The 24,353-nt window shown below is 39.3% G+C and overlaps 1 protein-coding gene across 6 annotated transcripts in view; it reads right to left on the bottom strand.

Moving 5' to 3' along the window:
- MAP4K5 (mitogen-activated protein kinase kinase kinase kinase 5) overlaps positions 1 to 24,353 on the bottom strand; it is a 118,788-nt gene that overhangs the window by 11,067 nt on the left and 83,368 nt on the right. For 3 of the 6 annotated variants that reach the window (XM_051822833.3, XM_089309721.1, XM_089309723.1), the window contains 14 exons: positions 24,015 to 24,082; positions 21,646 to 21,688; positions 20,882 to 21,032; positions 18,830 to 18,927; positions 18,622 to 18,663; positions 17,657 to 17,741; positions 14,828 to 14,907; positions 14,481 to 14,541; positions 12,249 to 12,363; positions 11,115 to 11,173; positions 8,180 to 8,283; positions 7,610 to 7,787; positions 1,861 to 1,929; positions 44 to 136 (listed from right to left, as the gene is read on the bottom strand). In XM_051822833.3, coding sequence (XP_051678793.1) covers positions 44 to 136; positions 1,861 to 1,929; positions 7,610 to 7,787; positions 8,180 to 8,283; positions 11,115 to 11,173; positions 12,249 to 12,363; positions 14,481 to 14,541; positions 14,828 to 14,907; positions 17,657 to 17,741; positions 18,622 to 18,663; positions 18,830 to 18,927; positions 20,882 to 21,032; positions 21,646 to 21,688; positions 24,015 to 24,082 — 1,246 coding nt within the window. Of the gene's footprint in view, positions 1 to 43; positions 137 to 1,860; positions 1,930 to 7,609; positions 7,788 to 8,179; positions 8,284 to 11,114; positions 11,174 to 12,248; positions 12,364 to 14,480; positions 14,542 to 14,827; positions 14,908 to 17,656; positions 17,742 to 18,621; positions 18,664 to 18,829; positions 18,928 to 20,824; positions 21,033 to 21,645; positions 21,689 to 24,014; positions 24,083 to 24,353 lie in introns of all 6 variants that reach the window. The other 3 variants (XM_051822832.3, XM_051822834.3, XM_089309722.1) reach the window with 1 other exon arrangement.

Raw genomic sequence — 24,353 nt, 5'->3', positions numbered from 1 at the left:
AAGCCAAGTCTTCCAAGCTCACTAATTTACAAAACAGACTTACCTACAGATTCAATACGGAAATCAAAACTCAGTTCAGAGGCCAATTTCTTACTTGATTTTAATCTTCCTTGTAGGTTTACAATTTTTACAAATTCTTAAAAAAATAAAAAGGAAGTCAAGACTAGAAATGCAAATCTGTTAAAATAAATGTAACTTGATGAATTTTACATAATTATAAAATAAATTAATAGTCAAGTACTCATTTTGTTTCAAGCATGCCCAGTGAAGAACTGTCATTAAAGCTTTATAAAATAAACTATCAAAGTGCTTCCTTTAGTAAATGGTAAGTATGCTATTATTTTCTTTTTTATATAGTATATATTGAACATTTACACTCATTTTTTAAAATATATTTCTTCTTTGAGAGTAGCCACCTTTGTGTGCAAATATTTAGCACTATGAGTTTATTTTTCCCTTAGAAATTGTACAATATAAAAGTAACATTTGTAATAATTTATAACTTGGAATATATATAGTGAGAAAATTATATTCTGAAAAGATACACAGTGTAAGAAATAGCAGTCTGAAGCGCAGTAAACTCTGGGATGGGGAACATAAATAAATAATTCTGTTTTCCTTTTCCCATTTGTTTTTTGTTCACCATCGTATCTCTGCCTTGGAAGACACCTTCTCTTGGTGCTGTGCTCTCAACTGTCTGCCTCCGTGATGTGAGATGGTGGACTTATCTACTGCTGCCCGCTAAACCTGACTGACACACTGTGTAGCTGACAACCAACTTCTGCCGTCTTCCTCTGATCTCTTAAAAAACAGAAATCTCAATAAAGCTGTCTTTCTATTTACCTTGATTAACTGGGAAATGGAGGACCAACTCAATGGATTAAGAACTGTGCCAAAATATATGTCACCAAACGAAAACTAAGCACAATTTACCTACTTCGACAGCTCAGAAATTATCTAGGGATTTAGTGCTGAAGGTTCTATATTAAGATAAACTCTGGTGATGTGATTATTTGGTTAATATCAAACTTCCTATTTGTTTGAATAAAAAAATCATTTATCAAATTCACTTAAGTCTAATCTTATCAGTATTCAGAAAATGAAAAGTTCCTAACAAAGGGATGATAGTGAGTCAAGCACCTGGTTTTAATTTACTTATCTATAATATTAGGTAATTTAATCCTTCAGGGTAAACAAGGTTGGACAGAAAACTAGGCAAAATCAGTAGAACAATCTTTTAAAATAACCTTCAGCACGTACAGGCAGGTCCAGCAATTAAAAACAATGGGAATGGATCAATTCTAGGAAACATTGCCAAGATGCATTTAAACCCCAAGTCTGGGTGAACTTTTTACATAAAAATACAGTGCATTTTAAGAATGAGAGTGCTACGCTTGCAAAGTTAAATAGTGCTGTTGCTAAATTTCTTCTGCCTCTTCTGATCAGGGTACTGTATAATTCTACCAATAACAGCTCTCCCTGCATCAAAAGACTCATTGTTAGTAGGTGGAGGTGTCAGATCCATAACTACTTTAGAACTGCATTCTGATATGACTCCTAAAGTTCTTGTTATATAAGTCAGCATAACCTTTCATTTTTCATTAATTATAAGTATTGAGCTTATAAATAATTTTACTGCAAGTTTATTGCACACAGTTCTTATATAATGTCTTCAAGTAGGTCAAAGAAGAAAGTGACATAGGATAGTATTGATAAAGAGGTCAGTTACTATCTCAGTAGCTGATTCAGCCTTTTCTTCAATAAAATAGGCCAGTCAAGGTAGAAGAAAAAATCTTGATAAGGTCATTACAAAGAACTGTTTTATCAAGTAGTACACTCAAACTTTAAAATCATACTTACTGTCTAAACACACCAGAACTGTGTCTCTCTCCAGCTGTGTTACATGAATAGAGTCTAACTGCTGGCTGCCTGGGGGGAAACAATGTTACAGTTAGACAACAAGCCTGGAAAGACCAGAGCTTAGAAAACAAGCACAGGGGCCAGCACTGTGGCATAGCCAGTAAAGCCTCCACCTGCAGTGCCGGCTTCCCATATGGGCGCTGGTTCTAGTCCTGGCTGTTCCACTTCCCATCCAGCTCTCTGCTATGGCCTGGGAAAGCAGAAGATGGCCCAAGTCCTTGGGCCCTTGCTCCTGAGTGGTAGACAAGGAAGAAGCTCCTGGCTCCTGGCTTCAGATAGGCCCAGCTTCAGCTGTTGCAGCCATCTGGGGAGTGAACCACTGGATGGAGAACCTACCACCCCATCCCCTCCCCCGCCTCTCTGTAACTCTGCCTTTAAAATAAATTAAAAAATTAAAAAAAAAAACAAGCACAAATTCTGACTCTTAACATTAGTCTTTGAAATATAGCACATTTTTAAAAAAATATTATTTCCAAAAAAAGTATTTAAGTCCTAACATGGCCAATAGAACTAAAAAAGAAAAAAACTATTTCATTTAATTCATACCTCAACTAGTGCTAGAAAAGTGGGCTATGAGAACAAAATGAAGCAAAGGGTAAATACGGGCAGGCAACTAAGATGCATGCTAAATACAATGGCTGGATTTTGCTCTGCATTTTGCAGTCACTGGGAGACACAAACATCATATTTCGGTGGATCACAGCATAACTGAAATGTACAAAACCCAGTGATTCAAAAAAGCACAAAGACTAGTCAGACTCTGATCAGAGGAATTTTCCTGGGGTTGGTGTGTGCTTATAGTAGGAGGCTCTTAATACAGAGGAGATGAGTCACATAACGAACAATCTTGTCAACAACATCTTTGCAGGATGCAACTCTCTCACTTAAATGGTATTCATAGGGCCACTTATAACATATTTTTGGTAAATGACTTTATTTTAAGCACTCAGATTCCTCCTGTGGTCCAGCTGAATCTGAGAACAGATTTTAGATTATGCAGAGAAGTACTTTTAACTATACCCTTTTGGGACCTACGGATCTGCTTCCTTGAAAACTGCACACACACAGAGCTTCGACACAGTATTCTAGGGTGTCTGTGGCCCTTCCAAACTTGATACGTAGTGAAGAATCCTGATGTTCAGTTCCAATAAATGGTCTCTTGGGCAATGCTCCTAAAAACAGTTTCTCTCAGATAATCTATGTCCATGCATTCATTCACCACACAAAGCCATATGTAAGTGCCTCACCCTTGGAGGGGGGGATACTGCTAAGACTACAGGGGCTGTAGAACAGGAGCTCATTTTAATACTATAGTTGTTGCCAGCTGAAGGCATAGCCTTTTTATTTATTTATTTATTTATTGACAGGCAGAGTGGACAGTGAGAGAGAGAGAGACAGAGAGAAAGGTCTTCCTTTGCCCTTGGTTTTCCCTCCAATGGCCGCCGCGGCCGGCTCACCGCGCTGATCTGAAGCCAGGAGCCAGGTGCTTCTGGTCTCCCATGGGGTGCAGGGCCCAAGTACTTGGGCCATCCTCCACTGCACTCCCTGGCCACAGCAAAGAGCTGGCCTGGAAGAGGGGCAACCAGGACAGAATCCAGCACCCCGACTGGGACTAGAACCCGATGTGCCGGCGCTGCAAGGCGGAGGATTAGCCTAGTGAGCCGCAGCGCCGGCAGGCATAGCCTCTTAGTTGAACAAGGAACATGGCTGGAAGTTGGGTTAACAGAAAATGGAGAGGCGAGGGCTGGAGGAGAAGGGCTTCCACACCTCTGCTTGAGAGGGAGTTGAACGGTTACCCTCAGGCAGAATGCTGGCTCTCCTCAAGAAGCAATTTTGGATCTGCCTTAATGTTAGCCTGAACAATGTTACAAGAGGGTAAAATTGTATACTTTAGCCATTAAAAAAAAAAAAAAAAGATAAACAAAACCCTCAAACAAAACGCAAAAAACCCAAAGCTGGCCTGCCTAGCCTAATACTTACCAAGAACAATGTGGTTACACATACACGGGGCTAGTCCACGCAGAAGCCAGGAGCCAAGAACTCCACCTGGGTCTTTCATGTGGGTGGCAGAGGCCTAAGTACTTGGGCCATCATCTGCTGCCTTCCCAGGAACATTAACAGGAAGCTGGATCACAAGTGGAGCAGCAGGAACTCTATCTAACGAGCAGTCTGATATGGGATGCAGGCATCACAAGCCTTGGCTTAACCCACTGGGCACAATGCTGTTCTCGATCTTGGTTTTTAAATAAGCTGATTCATAATCCTTTTGAGTAGCAGTCACCTACAGGGAAATATCTCCTCTTTTTTTTTTTTTTTAAGATTTATTTTATTTGAGAGAGAGTTATACACAGAGAGAGGTAGAGACAGAGAGAAAGGTCTTCCTTCCGTTGGTTCACTCCCCAAATGGCTGCAACAGCCGGAGCTACGCCGATCTGAAACCAGGACCCAGGAGCTTCTTCTGGGTCTCACGCGGGTACAGGGGCCCAACGCCTTGGGCCATCTTCTACTGCCTTCCCAGGCCATAACAGAGAGCTGAATGGGAAGTGGAGCAGCTGGGACTAGAAGCGGAGCCCATATGGGACGTTGGCGCCACAGGCGGAGGATTAACCCACTGCTCCACAGTGCCGGCCCCGAAATATCTCCTCTTACTAAGGTGCTTACTTCTCAGGACGATTAAGCACCTTTCTGTTACTTATAGCAGAAGTAGGGCATTCAACTCAACCCAAAGCACTAACCAATTAATTAATTAAAAGGGAAGGTTGGGGTGTGTCGCTCCCCCTCTTCATGGAGGAGCGACACTAAGCCCTGCCTAGGCTTCATATCCGAGTCACGGCACCATTATGTCGCTCCCCTCTTCGCGGAGGAACGACACAGGACCCTGCGCTGTTCTTTTGTCTGCTCGGCCCTCCCCGGGTTTGCTGCTGGTTCTTCCCGGGTTGGCTGCCGTCCCTTCCACCTCCGTGGAAGGGCAGTTCCCCCTGCCACTTTCCCCACTTCCGCGGGGGAGCGGCACACCGCCGGCCGGCTCTCTCGGGGGCTGCTCAGGTGTTCCTTCAGATAGATGTTCCTGGTGCATGTTGTCTCTCTCCTCCTTTATAGTCCTCTTCCACCAATCCCAACTCTGCTACCCACACGCCGAGTACGCTGCTCTCCTGCAATCAGGAGCAGGTCCTGCTGTTTATTGGTTGAACTGGAGGCAGCTGTGTAGAAGCTGTTTCCTCCTCTCCCAGCGCCATATTGTGGGAGAGCAGATGTATAGAATAAGTCTTAATTCCAGTAACTTAGTCTAGTCCGAGTTGCTCCCCACAGGGGTGTGAGTGAGAGGGCACAGAAAACGCTCCCATTTTACCTTACTGGAAATTATGACTTGGTTCACAGACAGGGGGCTTAAAGTCCAGTGCATGCTGAAGCTAGCTTGGACAGGACTGTTAGATTTTCAGGAATTCTGTGTACCATATGATAACAAGTTGGTAGTTTGCAACTAGTACTACAGGAGCATTTATATCACAGAAAGAGGCAGCCATGACAAAGGGCTGCTTCCCAAGACCCTGTTGTTAAACACTGTGAGAGGGCCCGGCGCTTTGGCACAGCAGGTTAACACCATGGCCTGAAGTGCCGGCATCCCATGTGGGCACTGGTTCTAGTCCTGGCTGTTCCACTTCCCATCCAGCTCTCTGCTATGGCCTGGGAAAGCCGTAGAAGATGGCCCAAGTCCTTGGGCCCCTGCACCCATGTGGGAGACCCGGAGGAAGCTCCTGGCTTTGCGGATCGGCGCAGTTCCAGCCGTTGCAGCCATCTAGGGAATGAACCAGCGGATGGAAGACCTCTCTGTCTCTACCTCTCTCTGTAACTCTTTCAAATAAGTAAAATAAATCTTTAAATAAAAACATTTATGAGGATACCACTATTTCATATTGATTCTTATTCTCCAAGTGACATTAGTGCAGGTTTTGTATTAGCTTCAATAGCTAGAATGTACAATACGTTCTTATAATTCAGTCTATATGTGATCAAAAGCCAAAGAAAACACTGAGGAAGGAATCTCAAAGCTGGAATACTTAGAACAGATTTCTTCACAAGGTGGTAAAGATCCTAACAGTGATCAGTAAGGGAACAGCCATCACTAAAGCTTTCTTGTCTTCGCATGTTAAAATAAAATGGCCTCTCTGTGTAACTCTGACTTTCAAATAAGTAAATAAATCTCTAAAAAAATAAATAAAATGGCCTAATAAATCTGAGATTACCAATGACAAAGAATGTCTTAGCACAACCAACTGGAAATGACAAAATGAGGAGCCTCTCTCATTTCACATATTTTACAGGTCTAAAAAGATAAATCCTTGATTGATTTGTTCCAATTGTAAAGTCTGAGAATAAACTTCCCAACCTTTTCAGTCTTCACTGAGACATGTGGTACAAATCCTAGGCTTCCAATGATCCTTAGAAAGTATGAGACATCTAAATGGAAAAGCTTGCAGGCCATACCTGGCAAGTTTCTATTCAAATCTGAAAAGCACATTCAATGATTTTAAGAAATAAGGGGAAAAAAAAAAGATAGGAAAAAGCAGGATAGGGAAAAGGAAACTCTTGTTGCTTGAGAAAGCATTAAAATTTGAAGAGTATCTTTCAAATTTAACTATTAGGGCTGGTGCTGTGGCACAGCAGATAAAGCTGCCACCTGCAGTGCTGGCATCCCATATGGACGGTGGTTCTAATCCTGGCTGCTCCACTTCCCATTCAGTTCTCTGCTATGGCCTGGGAAAGCAGTGGAAGACGGTCCAAGTCCTTGGGCCCCTGTACCCATGTGGGAGATCTGGAAGAAGCTCATGGTTACTGGCTTCAGATCAGCACAGCTCTGGCTATTGTGGCCATCTGGGGAGTCAACCAGAGCATGGAAGACCTCTCTTTCTCTCTCTCTGCCTCTGCCTTGCCGTAACTCTTTCAAATAAAATAAACCTTAAAAAAAAAAAAAAATAAAGATAGCTGGCGCCACGGCTCAATAGGCTAATCCTCCACCTAGCGGCGCCGGCACACCGGGTTCTAGTCCCGGTCGGGGCGCCGGATTCTGTCCCGGTTGCCCCTCTTCCAGGCCAGCTCTCTGCTGTGGCCATGGAGTGCAGTGGAGGATGTTCCAAGTGCTTGGGCCCTGCACCCCATGGGAGACCAGGAAAAGCACCTGGCTCCTGCCATTGGATCAGCACGGTGCGCTGGCCGCGGTGCGCCGGCCGCGGCAGCCATTGGAGGGTGAACCAACGGCAAAGGAAGACCTTTCTCTCTGTCTATCTCACTATCTACTCTGTAAAAAAAAAAAAAAAAAAAAAAAAAAAAATTAAAGATAAAGAAAATGTAACTATTTAGCAAGTCCAAAGATTAACTGGTAACAACTAAGACCTTTGAATATCAGGACATTTTCCTTGGTAAAATAATTTCTATCCAACTGCCTCTGGCAAACTGAGATCATAAAACATGTGAAGGTATTTGAAAAAGTCTGTGAAAAAATGCAATTAGAAGAAAAGACACACTTTCCATGAAAAATCTGAAGACCTGCCATATGTCCATGATCCCCAGGGCTTACTTGGAAAACTATGTTCAGAATATTTATTTAAAAGAGCCTATACTAGTTGAACCTATGTATTTTTTTTTCTCTTGCAAAAGCGTCAATACTCTAACATAAGAGAAAAACACTTACCTGTGCCGATTTCTGTAAACCATGAAGATGTAGAATTCAAATTGATTGTCTCAAACTGAACTACCTGATTTGATTCGGTGCCCTTGCTAATAGCTACACAGACCATAGGATATTCTTGTTCTGGGATGACCAGCATTTCAAAAACGTTCAAAGGACTTGGCAAAGGAAAATCAAAGTGCTGCAAAAAATAAAAAACAGAACTGTAATTCAGAAATAGCCTCCCAAGTCACACAATTGCTGAAAGAAGTCAGAAGAAAAGCTTCCCTCTCCTTGACTTATCTAATTCTGTAAAGGACTACCTCTATGATGAGCATAAGGAAGAATGTTCTACAGAAAAGTGTTTTGTAGAATTGGCCACGTTCATCTTTATGGCTGTAATGGTTTTGGAAATTGATGAAAAAATATAAGTTAAAGAGGGAAACTCAATAACACAAAATCCCCAAGTCAAATACATAAACAATGACAGATATGCTCACTCTCTGCAGACAGTAATAAAGGGGTCTTGTTTATGACTCAAGCTAAGATTACTAGTATTTTCTAAAGAATGTAAATAAACAAAGTAACACATACCTTTATCAACATGAATTTCTGCATTGGCTCATACCACTGAAGTAGAACAATTCCAGACTGTAACGCTCCACAGAGGTATTTATGTCCCGTGTATGGATTTCTGACTGGAAACAAGCAAAAAATCAAGACATACTCAGAACACAAGTATCTTTGTATTTGGTTAGTTTAACTAAAAGCAACAAATGAACGATGCTCGCCTCAAGTTTAACTTAGCTCTTATTATAAAGGAGGGACAGACAGGAATAAAAAACAATGAAATGTGATCTGATATCAAAACCAAAATACAGAAGAAGAAACTACTGAAAGTGATTAGTTAACTGTTAAAGAAAAAGTCCTGATTCTGTTAACTAGGAAGACAAGAACAGGCAAGAAAGACTTTGTTATTCTTTTCCTTTTCACTTACTTAAAATTTTAAATTACATATATTTATTTCTAAATATCTTTACTATGCCACATTCTCTCTCTCTTAAGATTATTTATTTTACAGGCAGAATGACACACAGAGAGAGACAGAGAGACAGGGAGCAATATCTTCTATTCACTGGTTCACTCCCCAAAAGGCCAAAACAGCCAAGACTAGGCCCGGTGGAAGCTGGGAGGCTAGAATTCCATCCGGGTCTCCCACATGGGTGGCAAGGGCTCAAGTACTTGGGCCATCCTTCCCTGCTTTCCCACGCACACTGGCAGGGAGCTGGATCAGAAGTGGAGAAGCTGGGACTTGGCTGGGTGTTCTAATATGAAAGGCTGGGGTTGCAGGAAGCAGCTTAAACAGCTGCATCAGAACGCAGGCCCCTGTCAGAACAATACAGTAAGACTGAAACACTTCAACTAGTACCCAGGAAGACTATTAGAAAGCTCATGGAAAAATGGATTTCAAAATTTTATTTTGCTGCAAAAATATTTTGAAAACCATACAAAACTGTTTATAATATGCATTTTCCATAGACTTTTTGAAGACACCACATGCAATGTTAAAAACCTGTTTTGTAAGTAACCTGACTAAAAGGACAAATTGTCCAAGAAAGTCTAGGCAATTGAAATGCTTGATTTCATTTCCCATATAAGATGTCTAAGCCAAGATGAAAATAATTAACTCATCTGTATGTATGTATTCATCTTGATAGAACTTCCCTGGCTCAAATTTACAAAAAATCTTACTGGTATTTCTTTCTCCCCAGTTTGACCCCTATTGATAAAAACAGACTGATGGCAAAAGCAACTGCTTCCATTCAGTTCTGCAGTATTATTTATGAGTTTAAATCTTAGACTGTAAGCTTCCAGATCTTTTTGAGTCATTGATCTTGGAAATGTATGAACCAATATGGACATGATTCTCCCCAGAAAAATGGTGACAAAACGTGCTTATACATGTAGTTTGTGTCTAAATGTTTTTATTCCAGAGCATACCGACTACTCTGGGTAACTATTTTTTTTCAGGGCCAGGTACCGTTCTCCCTGAGCCTTTACAGCAGCCCTGGAAGGTGGATGCTTCTGTTATCATTGCCATGTTTTCACACAAGGAAACTGACACACATAGTAAGAAACTTCCCCAACACAGCCAGTGACTGTGACACCCCCACTCTCTAGGACTGTGTTCAGGGCTGTCATCTGCCAAAAGCACTCAGCAGAGTCCTGGTGGATGGACACAAGACCGGGACCCCGGATCAGACGATGGGGTCTTGGTGGGATGGAGGGCACAGTGGGTTGGAGCGCAGTGAACCTGAAGCTGGGCTCTGAGTCCGGGCAGCCACCAGCGGGGCCACTGCTGCCCAGAGGCAGACATGGACAGGCTCACACCGGGCCTGGCATCATCCCCACTGTGCCATTTCTGGCCTCACCTCCTCCGCCTCCTCCCATTACTCTGGGTAACTATTAATTCTTCTGTTCTTTGATCAGACAAAGGAATAAACAGGAAGTTAGGAGCCCAAGATCTGAAGTCACTGGACGTGGATGTGTTTCTTACTAGTGACAGTGAAGATCAAGTGTCCTGAAGTTGTTTAAGAAGTTTAATAAGATAATTACGTAGCATACAATTTAATCTTGCCCTTGAAGAGTTTTCTGTCTTCCCATTTCTGGGAAACAGAATCCTTAAGCCTTTGGAATGTTGGGATTGACAGGAGTCTCTCTGTGGACTTCAGGTCACCGGCTAGTCTGACAACTTGTACGACTTCGGGTGGGGTCTTTAGGTCACACAGGACTAGCTTTCTTCTGGAGGGGCTGCATCCTGAGATCAGCCATGGGGACGATCAATCACACACTTCCGATGGAGTCCCAGTAAGAACTCTGCACAGCTTCCTTGCTGGACAACACGCATGTGTTCTGCCAGGCACTTCCATTATTTCCCAGGGCAGTCAAAGTGCCACCTGTAGCACTTTTTCTGGACCCTGCCTCCTCTTCTTCCCTTGGCTGATTCTAACTTGCATCTTTTCCCTGGTAATAAGCCCATGTAACCATGAGCATAACTCCTCTCAGTGAGTTCTCTGAGTCCTTCGAGAAAAATTTTCAATTAAGGGTAGTTTTGGGAAACCTCCCCACCCTCAAGGTTGCAATGCTATCAGAGGGAAGTGGAGGTCTTATGTGGACTCTTCTAACTTGAAAGTTGGCTAAACTCCTGTAAGCAATGTTCCTGAGTAATTGGTAGATGCTGGGTGTTAAATGAAAGCCAGGATATTAACAGAGATATAAACTCAGAGACCATGGTTTAAAAACTCCAGAACACTATGCTCTGAGAAAACAGTAAGGCCATTAGTTCCAAGCATTTCTATGCCACATCTCTACATTCTTGTGCTTCGATGACACTTTAACTCTTTACCAAAAAGATTCAACAAAAAGAAAAACCTACCCTGTTTCCTATTTGATTCTATGAAACTCTTCAGATAATTTTAAAAATGCCTTAAGATCTAACTACCCAGTTACAGAAATAGCACTTACTCACCTATGCAACATTTGTGGCAGCCTTTTGTATCAGGAATCTTTGTTGTTAAAGCGAACTTTCTGAAAACATAAGACAGTAACAATGTATCTACTGCAGTGGTTAGAGTGACTTATTTATTTAAACATTTTATTTATTTATTGCGAGGCAGAGAGAAACAGAAAGACAATGAAAATGTGAGCTCTCATCTGCTGGTTCAATCCCAAATATTTGCAACAGCTTCAGATGCTGTGAGTAGGGGACACAATCCAGGTCTCCCACATGGGGAGCAGCAACCCGGCTTTATGAGTCATTATCACTGCTCCCAGGGTGTTAGCAAGAAGCCCGAGTTAGGAGTAGAGGTTTTTTTTTTTTTTTTTTTTTTTTTTTTTTAAAGATTTATTTATTTGAAAGTCAAAGATACGGAAAAAAGAGGGGGAGGTAGAGAGAGAGAGAGAGACAGAGAGAGAGGAAGGGCTTCCATCTGCTGGTTCACTCCCTAAATGGCTGCAATGGCCCAGGCTGAAGCCAGAAACCTGGAGCTTCTTCTGGGTCTCCCAAGTGAGTGTATGGGCCCAAGCACTTGGGCTATCTTATCTCCTGCTGCTTTCCTAGCATATTAGCGGGGAGATGGATCAGAAGTAGAGGAGCCAGGTCTTAAACTGGCACCCGTATGGGATGTCAGTATCACACGTGGAGGCTTAACCTACTATGCCACAACACTGGCCTAAGGAGTGGAGCTTTTATTAAATCCATTACTTCAGTATGTGACATGGGGTATCTTAACATCCAGGCTAATGCCCACCACACACACACACACACAATTATTTACTGGCAAACAGTGATTTATCAAACAGCTGTATCTGAAACAGATATAAAGAATTAAAACAAAACAAAAACACAACACAACACCTTCTTTGGACTCTATGACTCCACCCAACCTGATTTAGTAAAACTGAGGTAGGGCCTGAGAATGTGTATTATAAAAATGCCTCCACAGGTGACTCTCATGGACACTCAGGTGGTACATTCTAGATGGCATGTAGTTGAGTCTAAAGTACCTTTGAAAATTAAGACAAAGGAATTTTTTTTAAACTGGTTGTTTTCAAAATAAACACTAATTCCTGTCACTCTCAGTAGTACCAGAATGATCTGTACCTTGGCAGTATGCGGTCTGGAAACCTGTGAGTCTGAATATGGGCAGCTAATCCTGGTTTCTTGGCTTGTTCAAACAGAGCTATAAGATTATGAGAGTAGAGCTGAAAGGTTTTTCCTGTAAAAGAGAAATGTTATTTTTATTAGAATTATTTACAGAGTAGAAACACAATTTTTAAGTTAAAGAAAATGCAATTACCTTCTAAAATGAGGATCCAGTAATGTTCCAAAAGCCAAGCAATATAGAAAAACACACATAAAATCTCAGTTAATACTATTTTGAAAAATAATAATAGGTAAAATAATTTTTTAAAGCAAACAGATTTCTGTTTTGAAATACACAAATCAGGTGTATTCTAATAGGTGATTTGTGCAGAATACATATACCTCAATGATGCCTGCATAGTAAAAGAAACTGGTAAACCCTGTTATATAAAACCTTACTGTATGGACTGACGTAGAGCAATGCCCATGTGATTATTTCAGTATAACACAGGAAACTGACTGTGATTTAAAGTGACTGTGAATGAAGTCTCAGATAAACCAGATTTAAAAACTAACAAAAGTAAAGCAAACCAATATTATAAGCCACAATACAGGATAACAAGGGTACATCTCGACAGAATCAGAAATGTAGCTGTGTTAAGCAGGGTGTGATATGGTAAATACCTTAATTCATTACGCATGGTATGGTAATACTGCAATACAAAATATTTCTATCCTTTTAGTATTAGAAAATATACTTATCAGCAACTAAATTCTCCAAATTCTCTCAGACTAGGAGCACTCCACTTAACACAACATTGCCTCTCCTCTTTCCACTTCCCGTATGTATACAGTTAGCTACTTAGGTTGCTGGACAGCTAAACGTATATGTACATGCATGTGAATGTTTTCTGCTACTGAGCTCTGCTGCATATCTATTTTCAGTTTCATGAGTCATTGTAAGTAGGCCATGGAAAGAATTAACCTACAGGCTTACTTTCCCCCTGCTTTCTCATAGTAATTTTACAAATACATAAAGTGTAGCTGATGTAACTTTTTTTATTTCCAAAGACAAAGATAATTAGGAATAAAAATAGCAAGATAATTCAAGAAAGATAACTGTATATGCCTATACTTCAGAACTATTAATGCAAAAGAATTGAGTTTAAGCTTATTTTTTGTGATGTTATTTTTAATTTACTTTATAGTCACAGGTTTAATACTCCACTAAATAAAGAGGTCAGCAAGTAAAAAGTAGAAAAGACCACTCTTCAGCAGATAAGTGCTGTGCACAATAATCAAATTCTAAGATGGCAATTTCACTGATACACATTACATTTTTTGGTACTGTTTATATTACTACCACAAATCAGAGAAAACATGTAATATTTTTCTTACTGGGTCTGGGACCCCAGCTTTTTAGAAGCCATTTATACATAGTGAAATAATATGTCCTTTATAAATGCCATCATTAGCTGAAATACAGATTCCTGAAGAATCTCTATTAGAAAAAATAATTAACTATCAGCAATCCTATGGGTATTCACTTAAGTGCAAAATGTAAACAAATATGTTTTTTGGTAGGTAAAAATTTTTTAAAAAGAGCGAAATAACACACACTCAGCCATTTAACCTACAACAACCAAAAAGAAAGGAAAAGAAGATCACAAAAAGCAAACTTAGACTTGCTTTGAAGACTGTAAAGTATTATACAAGACGGTGAACACGTGGTGCAGAAAAACATGAATTCCCCCAACAAACATCGCTGGGAGACCTCACACTTGACTAGGCATTTTGGGTATCACCTCATTTCATCCTCACAATGGCCTCATGAGACTGCTATAGTTACCCCATCATCCTCATCTGACAATTAAGGAAACTGAGGCCCAGAGAGGATGAGCGACTTGCTTGAGGTCAGAGAAAGGACGCACTGCCACTCTTTGCTTCTTTCCCTTAAGGACTGTCAATCCCCCATGGAGGTGGATGGTGACCGTGACAGTGGAGAGCACCCGGGTGACAGTCATTGCCTTATCCCTCTGGTGCTGTGGTGCTGGGTGGGTCTAAGAAGTGCTAATGTAACTAAAGACGAATCCCTTCTCAAAGTTTACTCCCATTCTAAGAGGGTCCTAGTTACTACACTAGATCAGAGAGACTTACATTTACAATAGTGAATACTAAAATTACATTTCTCAGGTTTACTAAATTTACATTTCTTTGCCTATGGTTTATTCTTCATCATTACATACATACCTGATAATGACATTAAAGTATTATTGATAACATATAGCCAGGTACACTTCCGTGGAAATAACTGAAAAAAAAAATCATTAAACTCTTTAATGTCAATTCTCTTATGTCTTAACCTCCAAATTCCAGCATTCTGAAATAGTATAAACAGTATATTTTGTATTTAAGGACATTATCGATATTTTCAAGAAAAAAAAAGACCTTTCAAGACAAACGTGAAGAATAAAATTTCATTTCTTTAAATACTTCAATCATAAAAATTAAATTGGAGTGCAACATACTGATTTTAAATTAAGATTCTACTTTTATTCTGTATGTCCAAATTAAATTGAGTTAGAATTCTAAATTACCTGTTCCATAGTTGCCTCATGCAGCTCATTGAGATTCAATGTGTAAATGCCATCTTCGGTTCCAAAAATAATGTACTGATCTGAAACAGTTGATAAATTACCAGAATTTGTTACCGTTGTCTGAAAACATTCTCTAAAATAGTAGCTTTGTGTTGTAACAGCGTTAAGACTTGGTCAGCTAGCCATCCATCCAAAATAAAAATATTTTCTAAAAGCATGCCGTTTTCTTCACCTCTTTTCTCCAATTTCTGCCTTATCTTTTAAAATTAGATATATTATAGGTTAGATGAACTCACTCAGACTTTATCTTACCATTATCATTCTCCCTTCAACATAATTTTCATATTTTCTATTGTACTAATCAGTGTTTGCCACACACCTACCTCAAGTAATCTTTTAAACAAGGAAAATGTGACTTAAAGACAAATTATAAATCATGACACACTGGAAACAATGAGTACATTTAGTGCCCACATCTTGGTTTCTAAATACTATTTTCCACTAAAAAGAACCAGGGCTTCTCAGAGAAAACCAAGATTCCTATTCTGAGGCAAGGAAAGTATAAGATGAACAAAGAAAGCTTACTGTGCTAGAAAAGAAGAAAGGTACTCAGGAAATGAGAATGGTCCATACAAAAGAACATAGGATATCCCAAAGACTCTGGGACAATTTAAGTGTGAAAATAAATTAAAAGTGATTAGATGATATCTCACTGAATGAAATAAGAATTTGTAAGTTCAAACTGATAGAAATATATGTTAATACACAATACAGAGGCCGGTGCCGCGGCTCACTTGGCTAATCCTCCGCCTGCGGCACCAGCACCCCGGGTTCTAGTCCCGGTTGCTCCTCTTCCAGGCCAGCTCTCTGCTGTGGCCCAGGAAGGCAGTGGAGGATGGCCCAAGTACTTGGGTCCTGCACCCGCATGGGAGACCAGGAGGAAGCATCTGGCTCCTGGCTTCAGATGGGCGCAGTGTGCCGGCCGTAGTGGCCATTTGGGGGGTGAACCAATAGAAGGAAGACCTTTCTCTCTGTCTCTCTCTCACTGTCTAACTCTGCCTGTCAAAATAAATAAATAAATAAATAAATAAATACAAATAAACAATACAGAAAGGAAATTGCTGATGGAATGCCAATGGATACTAAAAGCAGTGAGTCAAAGTTTCATGAGCAAGAGCCAGTGGAAGCCTCAATGCAGCACAACACTAATTCCTTAATAAATAGAAAAGAAAAAATTGTAACTTGATGGTGGAAAAACTTAGTATGTATCAGTTTAACCAACTGATCAACATTAACATCTTTAGTATTTGGACAAGCTGATGTCATGAATACTGAATGAGGCACTGGGAACAGCACTATAATATTTGTGTTAGTCCTCCAAAAATGTAAACCTGATCTAAGCATGAAGATTCATCAGACAAATCCAAATTAAGGGACATTTTACAAAATAAGTGGAGATCAGGAGAGACAAGGACAGGTTTAGTAATTGTTTGAAATGAAAGTTAAAAGAGATAAAGCAGTTTAATGCAACAACAGGTGATCTTGAATTGAATACTGGACTAGTGGCATAAAAACAGAGATATAATGAATGTTATTGGGATGATAAAATTTAAAGAAGGACTTTGGGTTAAAAAACAGTATTATATCAATGATAAATTTCTCAATCTTTATGACTGTACTGAGGATACATAAGAGATGATTCTTATTCCTAGAAAATACATACTGAAGAATAAAGAATAGAAGAGCATAATGTCTCCAATTTATTTTCAAGTATTCAAGAAAAAATGACTATATAGATGGAAAATGGGCAAACATGGGGTAAAATAGAAACAACTGGTAATTCTGAGTATACAGCAGTTTCTTGTAATTTTTTAAACCTTTTTGTAAGTCTGAAATTATATCAAATAAAAAGATACAAATCAAAAAAATTTTTCTTAGTATTAAATTTTTTTTGTTATATTTCTGTAATGGTGGCCTTTAAAGCAAAGCATTATATGACCTGTGTTTATCACTGTGTTGAAGGAGATAAACATTTCCTAAACTGCTCTGCTGCTTAAACTCTGTTTGCCAATTAGCAGACTCAGGCAGGCTCTTTCCACCAACAAGGCAAGTACAAACAGCAATGACATTGTGAAAGGACAACACTGAGAGTCACATGATAATGACACGGTTGGAATTCAAACCTAGACCTACTTAATTCCAAATATTTGCCTGCATGTATTATGCTTTTTTTAAAAGCCTAAATTAAAAAAGTCATTGACATCATTCAGACATATAGAAAAAGTAATAAATACAAAGAACTGTATATCCTTAGTACAGATTCTACCAATGTGTGAAATGTGTCTGCTTTTGCTCAATCATTCCTTCTCCATAAATACATTTTGTTCTTTGAAATGCTGAAGGAAAGTTAGACATGAATATCTTTTACGCCTACATATTTCAGTGCATATTTCATTTTTATAAAACGTCTTACATAACCACAAGATGTTAACACTGAAACTACACAATGATCTAGTCCCCAGATTTTACTGATTGAGATTACAAATTATCCCCATAATGTCCTTGGACAGGAAAAGGAAACTCCATGGCTGCAATCAGCTGTGATGCCTTCTTAGACTCCTTTAGTCCAGAATAGTTCCTGTACCCTCTTAAATTTTAACGCCTTTAAGTGAAAACTAACTATATAGACTGTAATATATTGACTGTAAACTACACAATTTAGCCTCTATGGTCATATTTTAAAAATAAGCTTCAGTTCACTGGTTATGAAGATCCTTTCTCATAATAAGTATTTTTATTATCAATATATACAAAAATCAGAAATTTTACCTTTTGTGTCAGGATGTATCCAAGATGTCGCACAATTAATTTTCAAAGGGCAGCCATCAAAAACTTTTGAAAAACATGCTCCCATCTTATTCATAAAGAAAGAAATATTGAATTATTTGATAATTTTATACTTTCTAAAAAATACCTAAGATCATTATAAAATGTCAAACTTACTCCTATTTTCATTTATTTATGGATTCATCCCAAAACTAAACTCATATTTTGACTTAATTTTACTCCTTTTACCAACTATAATCTACTAAGTTAGGGCAAAAATACCTAATTTATCAAAATATCTACATATGCCAACAATATGGTACAGGAATTTTAAGTTATTACTTTTCTTTAAGACTAACAGTATTAATGTGAAACAATGATGATTTTATTCAGGAGCATTACTGTGATTATAATTTCAGCACAACATCTATGAATCAGACTTTCACTGAATAAAAGCTAATTTATAAAGCACCTCATTCATGTGATTGGTTGAATCACCTCACAGACAGCTTTAGAAAAGGAGTTAAGCGGCTTTCTTTCCAGGTTCTGATTTATTTACCCAGATCACAGTATCCAGCATTAAAACATGCCCCTCCACTCCTTTCTAGTATATAGTCCAATGTCCAATGTGAAAACAATGTGAAAATGGCTTCAGGGATAGAAAGACACTTAACCCACATGACTAACTGGACGCAAAGCTATTAATGCCATCACATTCAGATTAAATTGTTCTTTCCAGGCTAATCTGGGAATACAGCTGCCAGTATTTATAAAAACATTCCAAATTCAAACTAATTCACTCAAATAAAGGAGTATGATTTGATCCCTAGGATGCAAATATATCTATTATCTTTTTAAGAAATATATACTTCCTTTCAACGGTTCAAGGCATTTGATAGCAAACATAATTCTGCTGCTTCTAAAGAGATTAAAAAATGGCAAGTAGTTCACATAAAAATATTCCTTACCAGCACTTTCGGGGTAGGTGGAAGACCATTGATAGCTGGTTTCTGTGAGAAAAAAACAATTTTTAATGTAAGATCTCTAAACATTAAAAAACATGTTAGATATTTAGAAATTTAATTATTTGAATTCATGAATTCAAGAGACTGGGCCCCTTAGATGATAAGCACAGCATCAGTTACAGCTCATCACAGAATACCCGCTAATACCTACAGGGAAGTCTCGCTTGTCTTTTTTCCGTGGTAACTGCGGTGCTTGCGCTGACCCTTCGGTATTTTCACTCATCAGCTTTGAGATCCCATCACCATTTCCTAAGGAGAGACACAGTGCAAGTTGAATAATGTACTTACAGCAAGTACTTTCTTTGAAAAATATTTTTTTTCCTTTAGTACCTATCTTCCACTTGGGTGATACTTTAACAGGAAAAAATTATTTTATTTTTAGATTTACTTATTGTTTATTTGAAAGGCAAAGAGAGAAAGAGAGAGAGATGGAGAGATGGAGAGAGAGAGAGAGATGGAGAGAGAGAGAGAGAGAGAGAGATGGAGAGATGGAGAGATGGAGAGACGGAGAGACAGAGAGATATTCTATATGCTGTTCACTTCCCAAATTCCAGCAATCACCAGGGTTCAGCCAGGCCAAATCGGGATCCAGGAGCCTGGAACTCCACTTGAGTCTGTGATGTGGGCAGCAGGAACCCAATTACTGGGCTATCACCCACTGCCTCCTACGTGCATTAGCAGGAAGCTGGATAGGAAGCATGGACTTGAACCAGACACCCCAATATGGGATGCAAGTGACTCAAGCAGTTAAGTTAACCTGCTGTGCCACAATACCTGTCCAAATTAGGGAATATTTTCTATTGTCAGATGAATTAATTTGAGTGCCTTTCCCTAGATCCTGTAGACATAACAGTGCCTCTTCAGCAGTGTTTTTAATCTATGAAAACAACAAATACCTTTCCACACTGTGAGAAAAATGGAATGTGTATAGGAGTGAAATCACATTTTGAGATTTGATGATTGTTTGTAGCCCTGGTCTCTACCATTGAGGAACAGTGTTTTTGTCTTCTTACTATTTGTTGACCTCTACTTAGCATGAGGTTAATCTTATGAGTATAAAGTAAACTGAAAGCCGATCATTATAAAAATTAAGAGGGAATAAGAGAGGAAAGAGGAGAAGGGATTGCAGCATGGGTGGGAGGTAGAGTAGGGTAGGAAGTACACTATGTTCCTGAATCTGTATATATGAAATACATGAAACTTATACAACTTTAAATAAAATTAAAAAAAGAGAGATTAAAGAAGGAAGACACAGTAGTATGTTTGACAAATTGGATGTGTAGAGTGATGAAAATGAGGGACTCCAGATCAGATTAATATTTTTGAGTCAAAATCATTGGAATCATGTGAGATATTTACTGCTATTATTATACCAAGGCAATGAAAAGTACTCATAATAAATTTGTATTCCTTGTTATTTGCACAGAACCATATCTAATTTATTCAAAATGTACTATATATGGAACATAACAAAGCTAGCACTCATGAACTTTAAGATGGCTGTTCTTAATTACAACCACTGAACTATGTCTGGTGTTTGTTCTATTACTTAGGTTTCTTATCAGCCAATGTGCAGCTGCAGGGAAGAAAAAGACACCGTCTTTCCTTTCCCTTTTACTTTAATGTTAACAAAGATGAAGGGTGAAAAACTGAACCAAGTGTCTGTCCTTGGTCCCAATTTCTATGAATAAAGGCTTTTCCTAAAAGAAAAAAAAAAGACCTAATGATGTTGATGCTCAAGGCTTTTGATAACTGACCTTTAATCTGTGCTCAGTCCTACCTTCCTTTTCAGTCTCAAACTTCCATCATACTGACCAAACTCCAAACACGATTCAGACTGCCCTGCTGCAGTGCACTTACACACCCCAGTCCACCTCCTGATGGCTCATAAGCCCTTTCACATCCTGCAGGAGGCCACTCCTCTGTTCTCTCTCCTTTCCCTCCTCAGAACTCTCTAGTCTCCCGGTACTTATACATGTGTTTATTCTGGGAGACACATACAGCCACTGTCTTCCCTAATGTTACAAGTATATGGGTGTAATTTTCATGGAATTAAAGAAGCTTCACAAAGCTTTGAATTCTAAGACTAAAGAAAATATAATGTTTAGAAAAGGAGCTAAGTGGCTTTCACTTTTGATTTATTTACCCAAATCACAGTATCTAGCTGTGTGCACGCCAGGGCTGCTGACACTGCCAGCCATACCAATAGAAGAAGTCTCTACAGGACCACAGCTTGGGCTGCTCTGCCTTCTGAGAACCTGAGGAGCTCTGTTCTCTGAATCAGGGCAACGTTTTACGGTTGATGACCTTTCTTCATCTGGGAGGTTGTCTTCAGGGTAACTGTTTATCCTTGGCTAGTAATAAGAAAATAAAAACGTTACTTTAAAAATCTGGATAAAAAGTTAACAGTTATCGTTAGGTAGCAAAGACTTCAGAGGGAAGCGGATGAACCTCTTCTTCATTCTGTGCAGTTCCATACACTGGGTTAAATGAGCAAGAGTTGAGTTAAATCTCCCTACTCAGCTAAAAACTTGCCTCGTGGTTTTTAATCAGCCTCAGTCCACAACTGATACAATTTTGATTAAAAAAAAAAATAAAGCTATGTAAACAATCCACAGAACATTCAGTAAGCAGCAGCAAATGAGGAACATGACTTCATGGAGCAAGACCCTACTGCCATGTCTCAGCAATAGCTGATAACGATAAATGATGAACTCTCTAGCTCCCCTTCATTCAAATGTTTTTGCAAATGAGCAATAACCAATTTTTGCCTTTTCCTAATAGGGATTACAAAGATTCTATTTCTCATGAAATTTTCCTTACTATATATTTTAAATCTCCGTATATCCCCCTTGAAGAAAACTGTATTCCTCTAAAATATCTTCTAGTGAATTCTGAATAAACTTGACAGAATTATTTTGAAGCTTAATTACTTAAACAAGGATTTATGGTTTAAAAGTAGCTCACCTTCGGAGGCAGAGGGGGTGGTACTGCTCGTTTTGAGGTTGATCTAATACAAAGAGAAAAAATGCAATTTAGACAGTAACAAATGACATCCCATAACAAATGACAAATATAAAACAGAGACACTATTAAATATGCATTAAATCTTTTTATAATATCAAAGATAATAAGACAAATAGAACATGATGCAGAGTGTAATACTTTTAGGAAGACCAAAGACCTCATATTGTCAAACTATATTAGCAAAACCATAAAAGAAATTTTTATAAAGTAGTTAAGTCTTTTTTATTTTACAATTATGCTCTACTACATTTAATAAAAAATAAATTTACTAATAGAAAACAGATTCAGATTTTTAGAGTTAGAAACCATGGATTAAAGGAGGCACTTTTTTTCTAAATAGGTCTTATTTATTTATTTATTTGAGAAGCAGAGTTACAGACAGAGAGAGGAAGAGACAGACAGAGAGGTCTTCCATCTGCTGGTTCACTCCCCAAATGGCTGGGCTGATCCAAAGACAGGAGCTTTTTTGGGGTCTCCCATGTGGGTGCAGGGGCCCAGGCACGCAGGCCATCCTCTGCTGCTTTCCCAGGCACATCAGCAGGGGGCTGGATTGGAAGAGGAGCAGCTGGGACATGAACTAGTGCCCCTATGGGATACCGGCACCACTGGAGGAGGTTTAGCCTACTACGGACACAGTGCCAGTCCCAGGCTCTATTATTAAATCCTTTGCTATTCAAAGTATGGTCCCAGCAACACTGGCATGGCCCAGGAACTTTATTTATTTAAAGATTTTATTTATTTGAGAGGTAGTTATAGACAGTGAGAGGGAGAGACAGAGAGAAAGGTCTTCCTTCCATTGGTTCACCCCTGAAATGGCTGCAACAGCTGGAGCTGTGCCGATCCGAAGCCAGGAGTCAGGAGCTTCTTCCTGGTCTCCCATGTGGGTGCAGGGCCCAAGCACTTGGGCCATCCTCCACTGCCCTCCCGGGCCACAGCAGAGAGTTGGGCTGGAAGAGGAGCACCCGGGACTAGAACAGGTGTCCATATTTCGGGATGCCAATGCTGCAGGCAAGGATTAACCTACTGTGCCACAGTGCCGGCCCCAGCCCCAGGAACTTTAAAAATGTACTATGTAGAAAAATGTACTCTGTATTAAATCAGAATCTCCCTTTTGTTGTTGTTGTTGTTATAAAAGAGATTTATTTATTTATTTGAAAGACAGTGTTACATCAAGGGAGGGAGGGAGGGAGGGAGGGAGGGAATGAATCAATCTTCCATCCTCTGGTTCACTTCCCCAAATGGCCGCAATGGCTAGGGCTGGACCCGGAGCCAGGAGCTTCATCTAGACCTCTCATGTGGGTGCAGGGGCCCAAGTATTTGGGTCATCTTCAGCAGCTTTCCTAGGCACATTAGCTGGGAGCTGAATCAGAAGTGAAGCAATCAGGACTGGAACTGGCACTTATATGGGATGCAGGCGCTGCAGGTGGCAGTTTAACCTGCTGCACCACAGCATAGGCCCCCTAGAACCTCCATTCTAACAAGTTCCCCAGGTGACCAACAGGCATATCAGAGTTTGAGAAGCAGTGAATTCAGCCTAGCCCAGTGGTCCCACACACATTCACAGTCATTGCAATCACTTGAGAAGCTTCCACAGTTCTTAGATTCCTTTCTCTGTAAGGGGCCACGGGTAAAAATTGTAGGATGTGTGATATACCGTGGTCGCAACTCTACAACTCTGCTGTTCTGGCATGAAAGCAGCTATAAAAAATACATAAATTAATAAGCATGGTTGTGTCCCAACAAACCTTTACTTACATACACTGATTAAAATTTCAAATACTTCTCATGTGTAGCAAAAATATTGTTCTTTTGATTTTTTCAACCATTAAAAACACAAAAACATCATTCTTAGAGCATGGTGTGTATAAAAATAAGGAGGAGGCCAGTTCTGGTCCACAGGCCATAGTTTGCCAATCCTGCACCTATAGCTTAATGCTAGAACCCAAAGATCTGTATTTCCAGAGTTATCTAGGCTACTGCAATGCACAAACAGGTTACAAACAACTCATGGAAGCCAGCCAGAACTTTTGAGGGAAGACAGGTCTAGAATGTACTGGTTTTCTAACTCCTATTGAGGTATTTTTTTTGTCCATGATATCACATGATTCATCTTTCAGTATATCATCATATATATTCAAATTAAAAAAACAAAAACCACAAATCTTAACGATCAACACATGATGCTTTCTACATTGACAACATAGTACAACTTTTTTAAGAATGAAAATTAAAGATTAATTTAAAAAACACTTCAAAACTGTTCTTATGTATTAATTAAAATAAAGTTATTAAATCAGAAAACAACTTACTTGCCAGTATTTGCACCATCAACAAAAGGATTCCACTTTAATATAAAATTTGGGTCTGATGACACTCCCTGTGAAGAGAAAAAATGTGGTTTAAAATGCTATTTCTAACAACAAAAAACCAGAAAAGTTACTCCATAACAACTTTTATTTGGTTCAAGGAAATATTCCACTGTAATGACTGTTAATCATCTTGTATTCAATCAGTTTTTGAATCTCCAGCTAGCTTTGCTTTGTCATGTGACCTATTTAGGTCAATGACTCATTATCAGTTGACAACAAAAACTTCAGAAATTCCATAAACATACTAAATGTAGCTTCAAATGTGACAAGCCCTCTTTA

The sequence above is a fragment of the Oryctolagus cuniculus genome, chromosome 12 (assembly GCF_051225735.1).
Source record: "Oryctolagus cuniculus isolate XC-2025 breed Fujian yellow rabbit chromosome 12, ASM5122573v1, whole genome shotgun sequence".
NCBI classification, from domain to species: domain Eukaryota; kingdom Metazoa; phylum Chordata; class Mammalia; order Lagomorpha; family Leporidae; genus Oryctolagus; species Oryctolagus cuniculus.
This window is presented reverse-complemented; position numbering and strand designations above follow the sequence as displayed.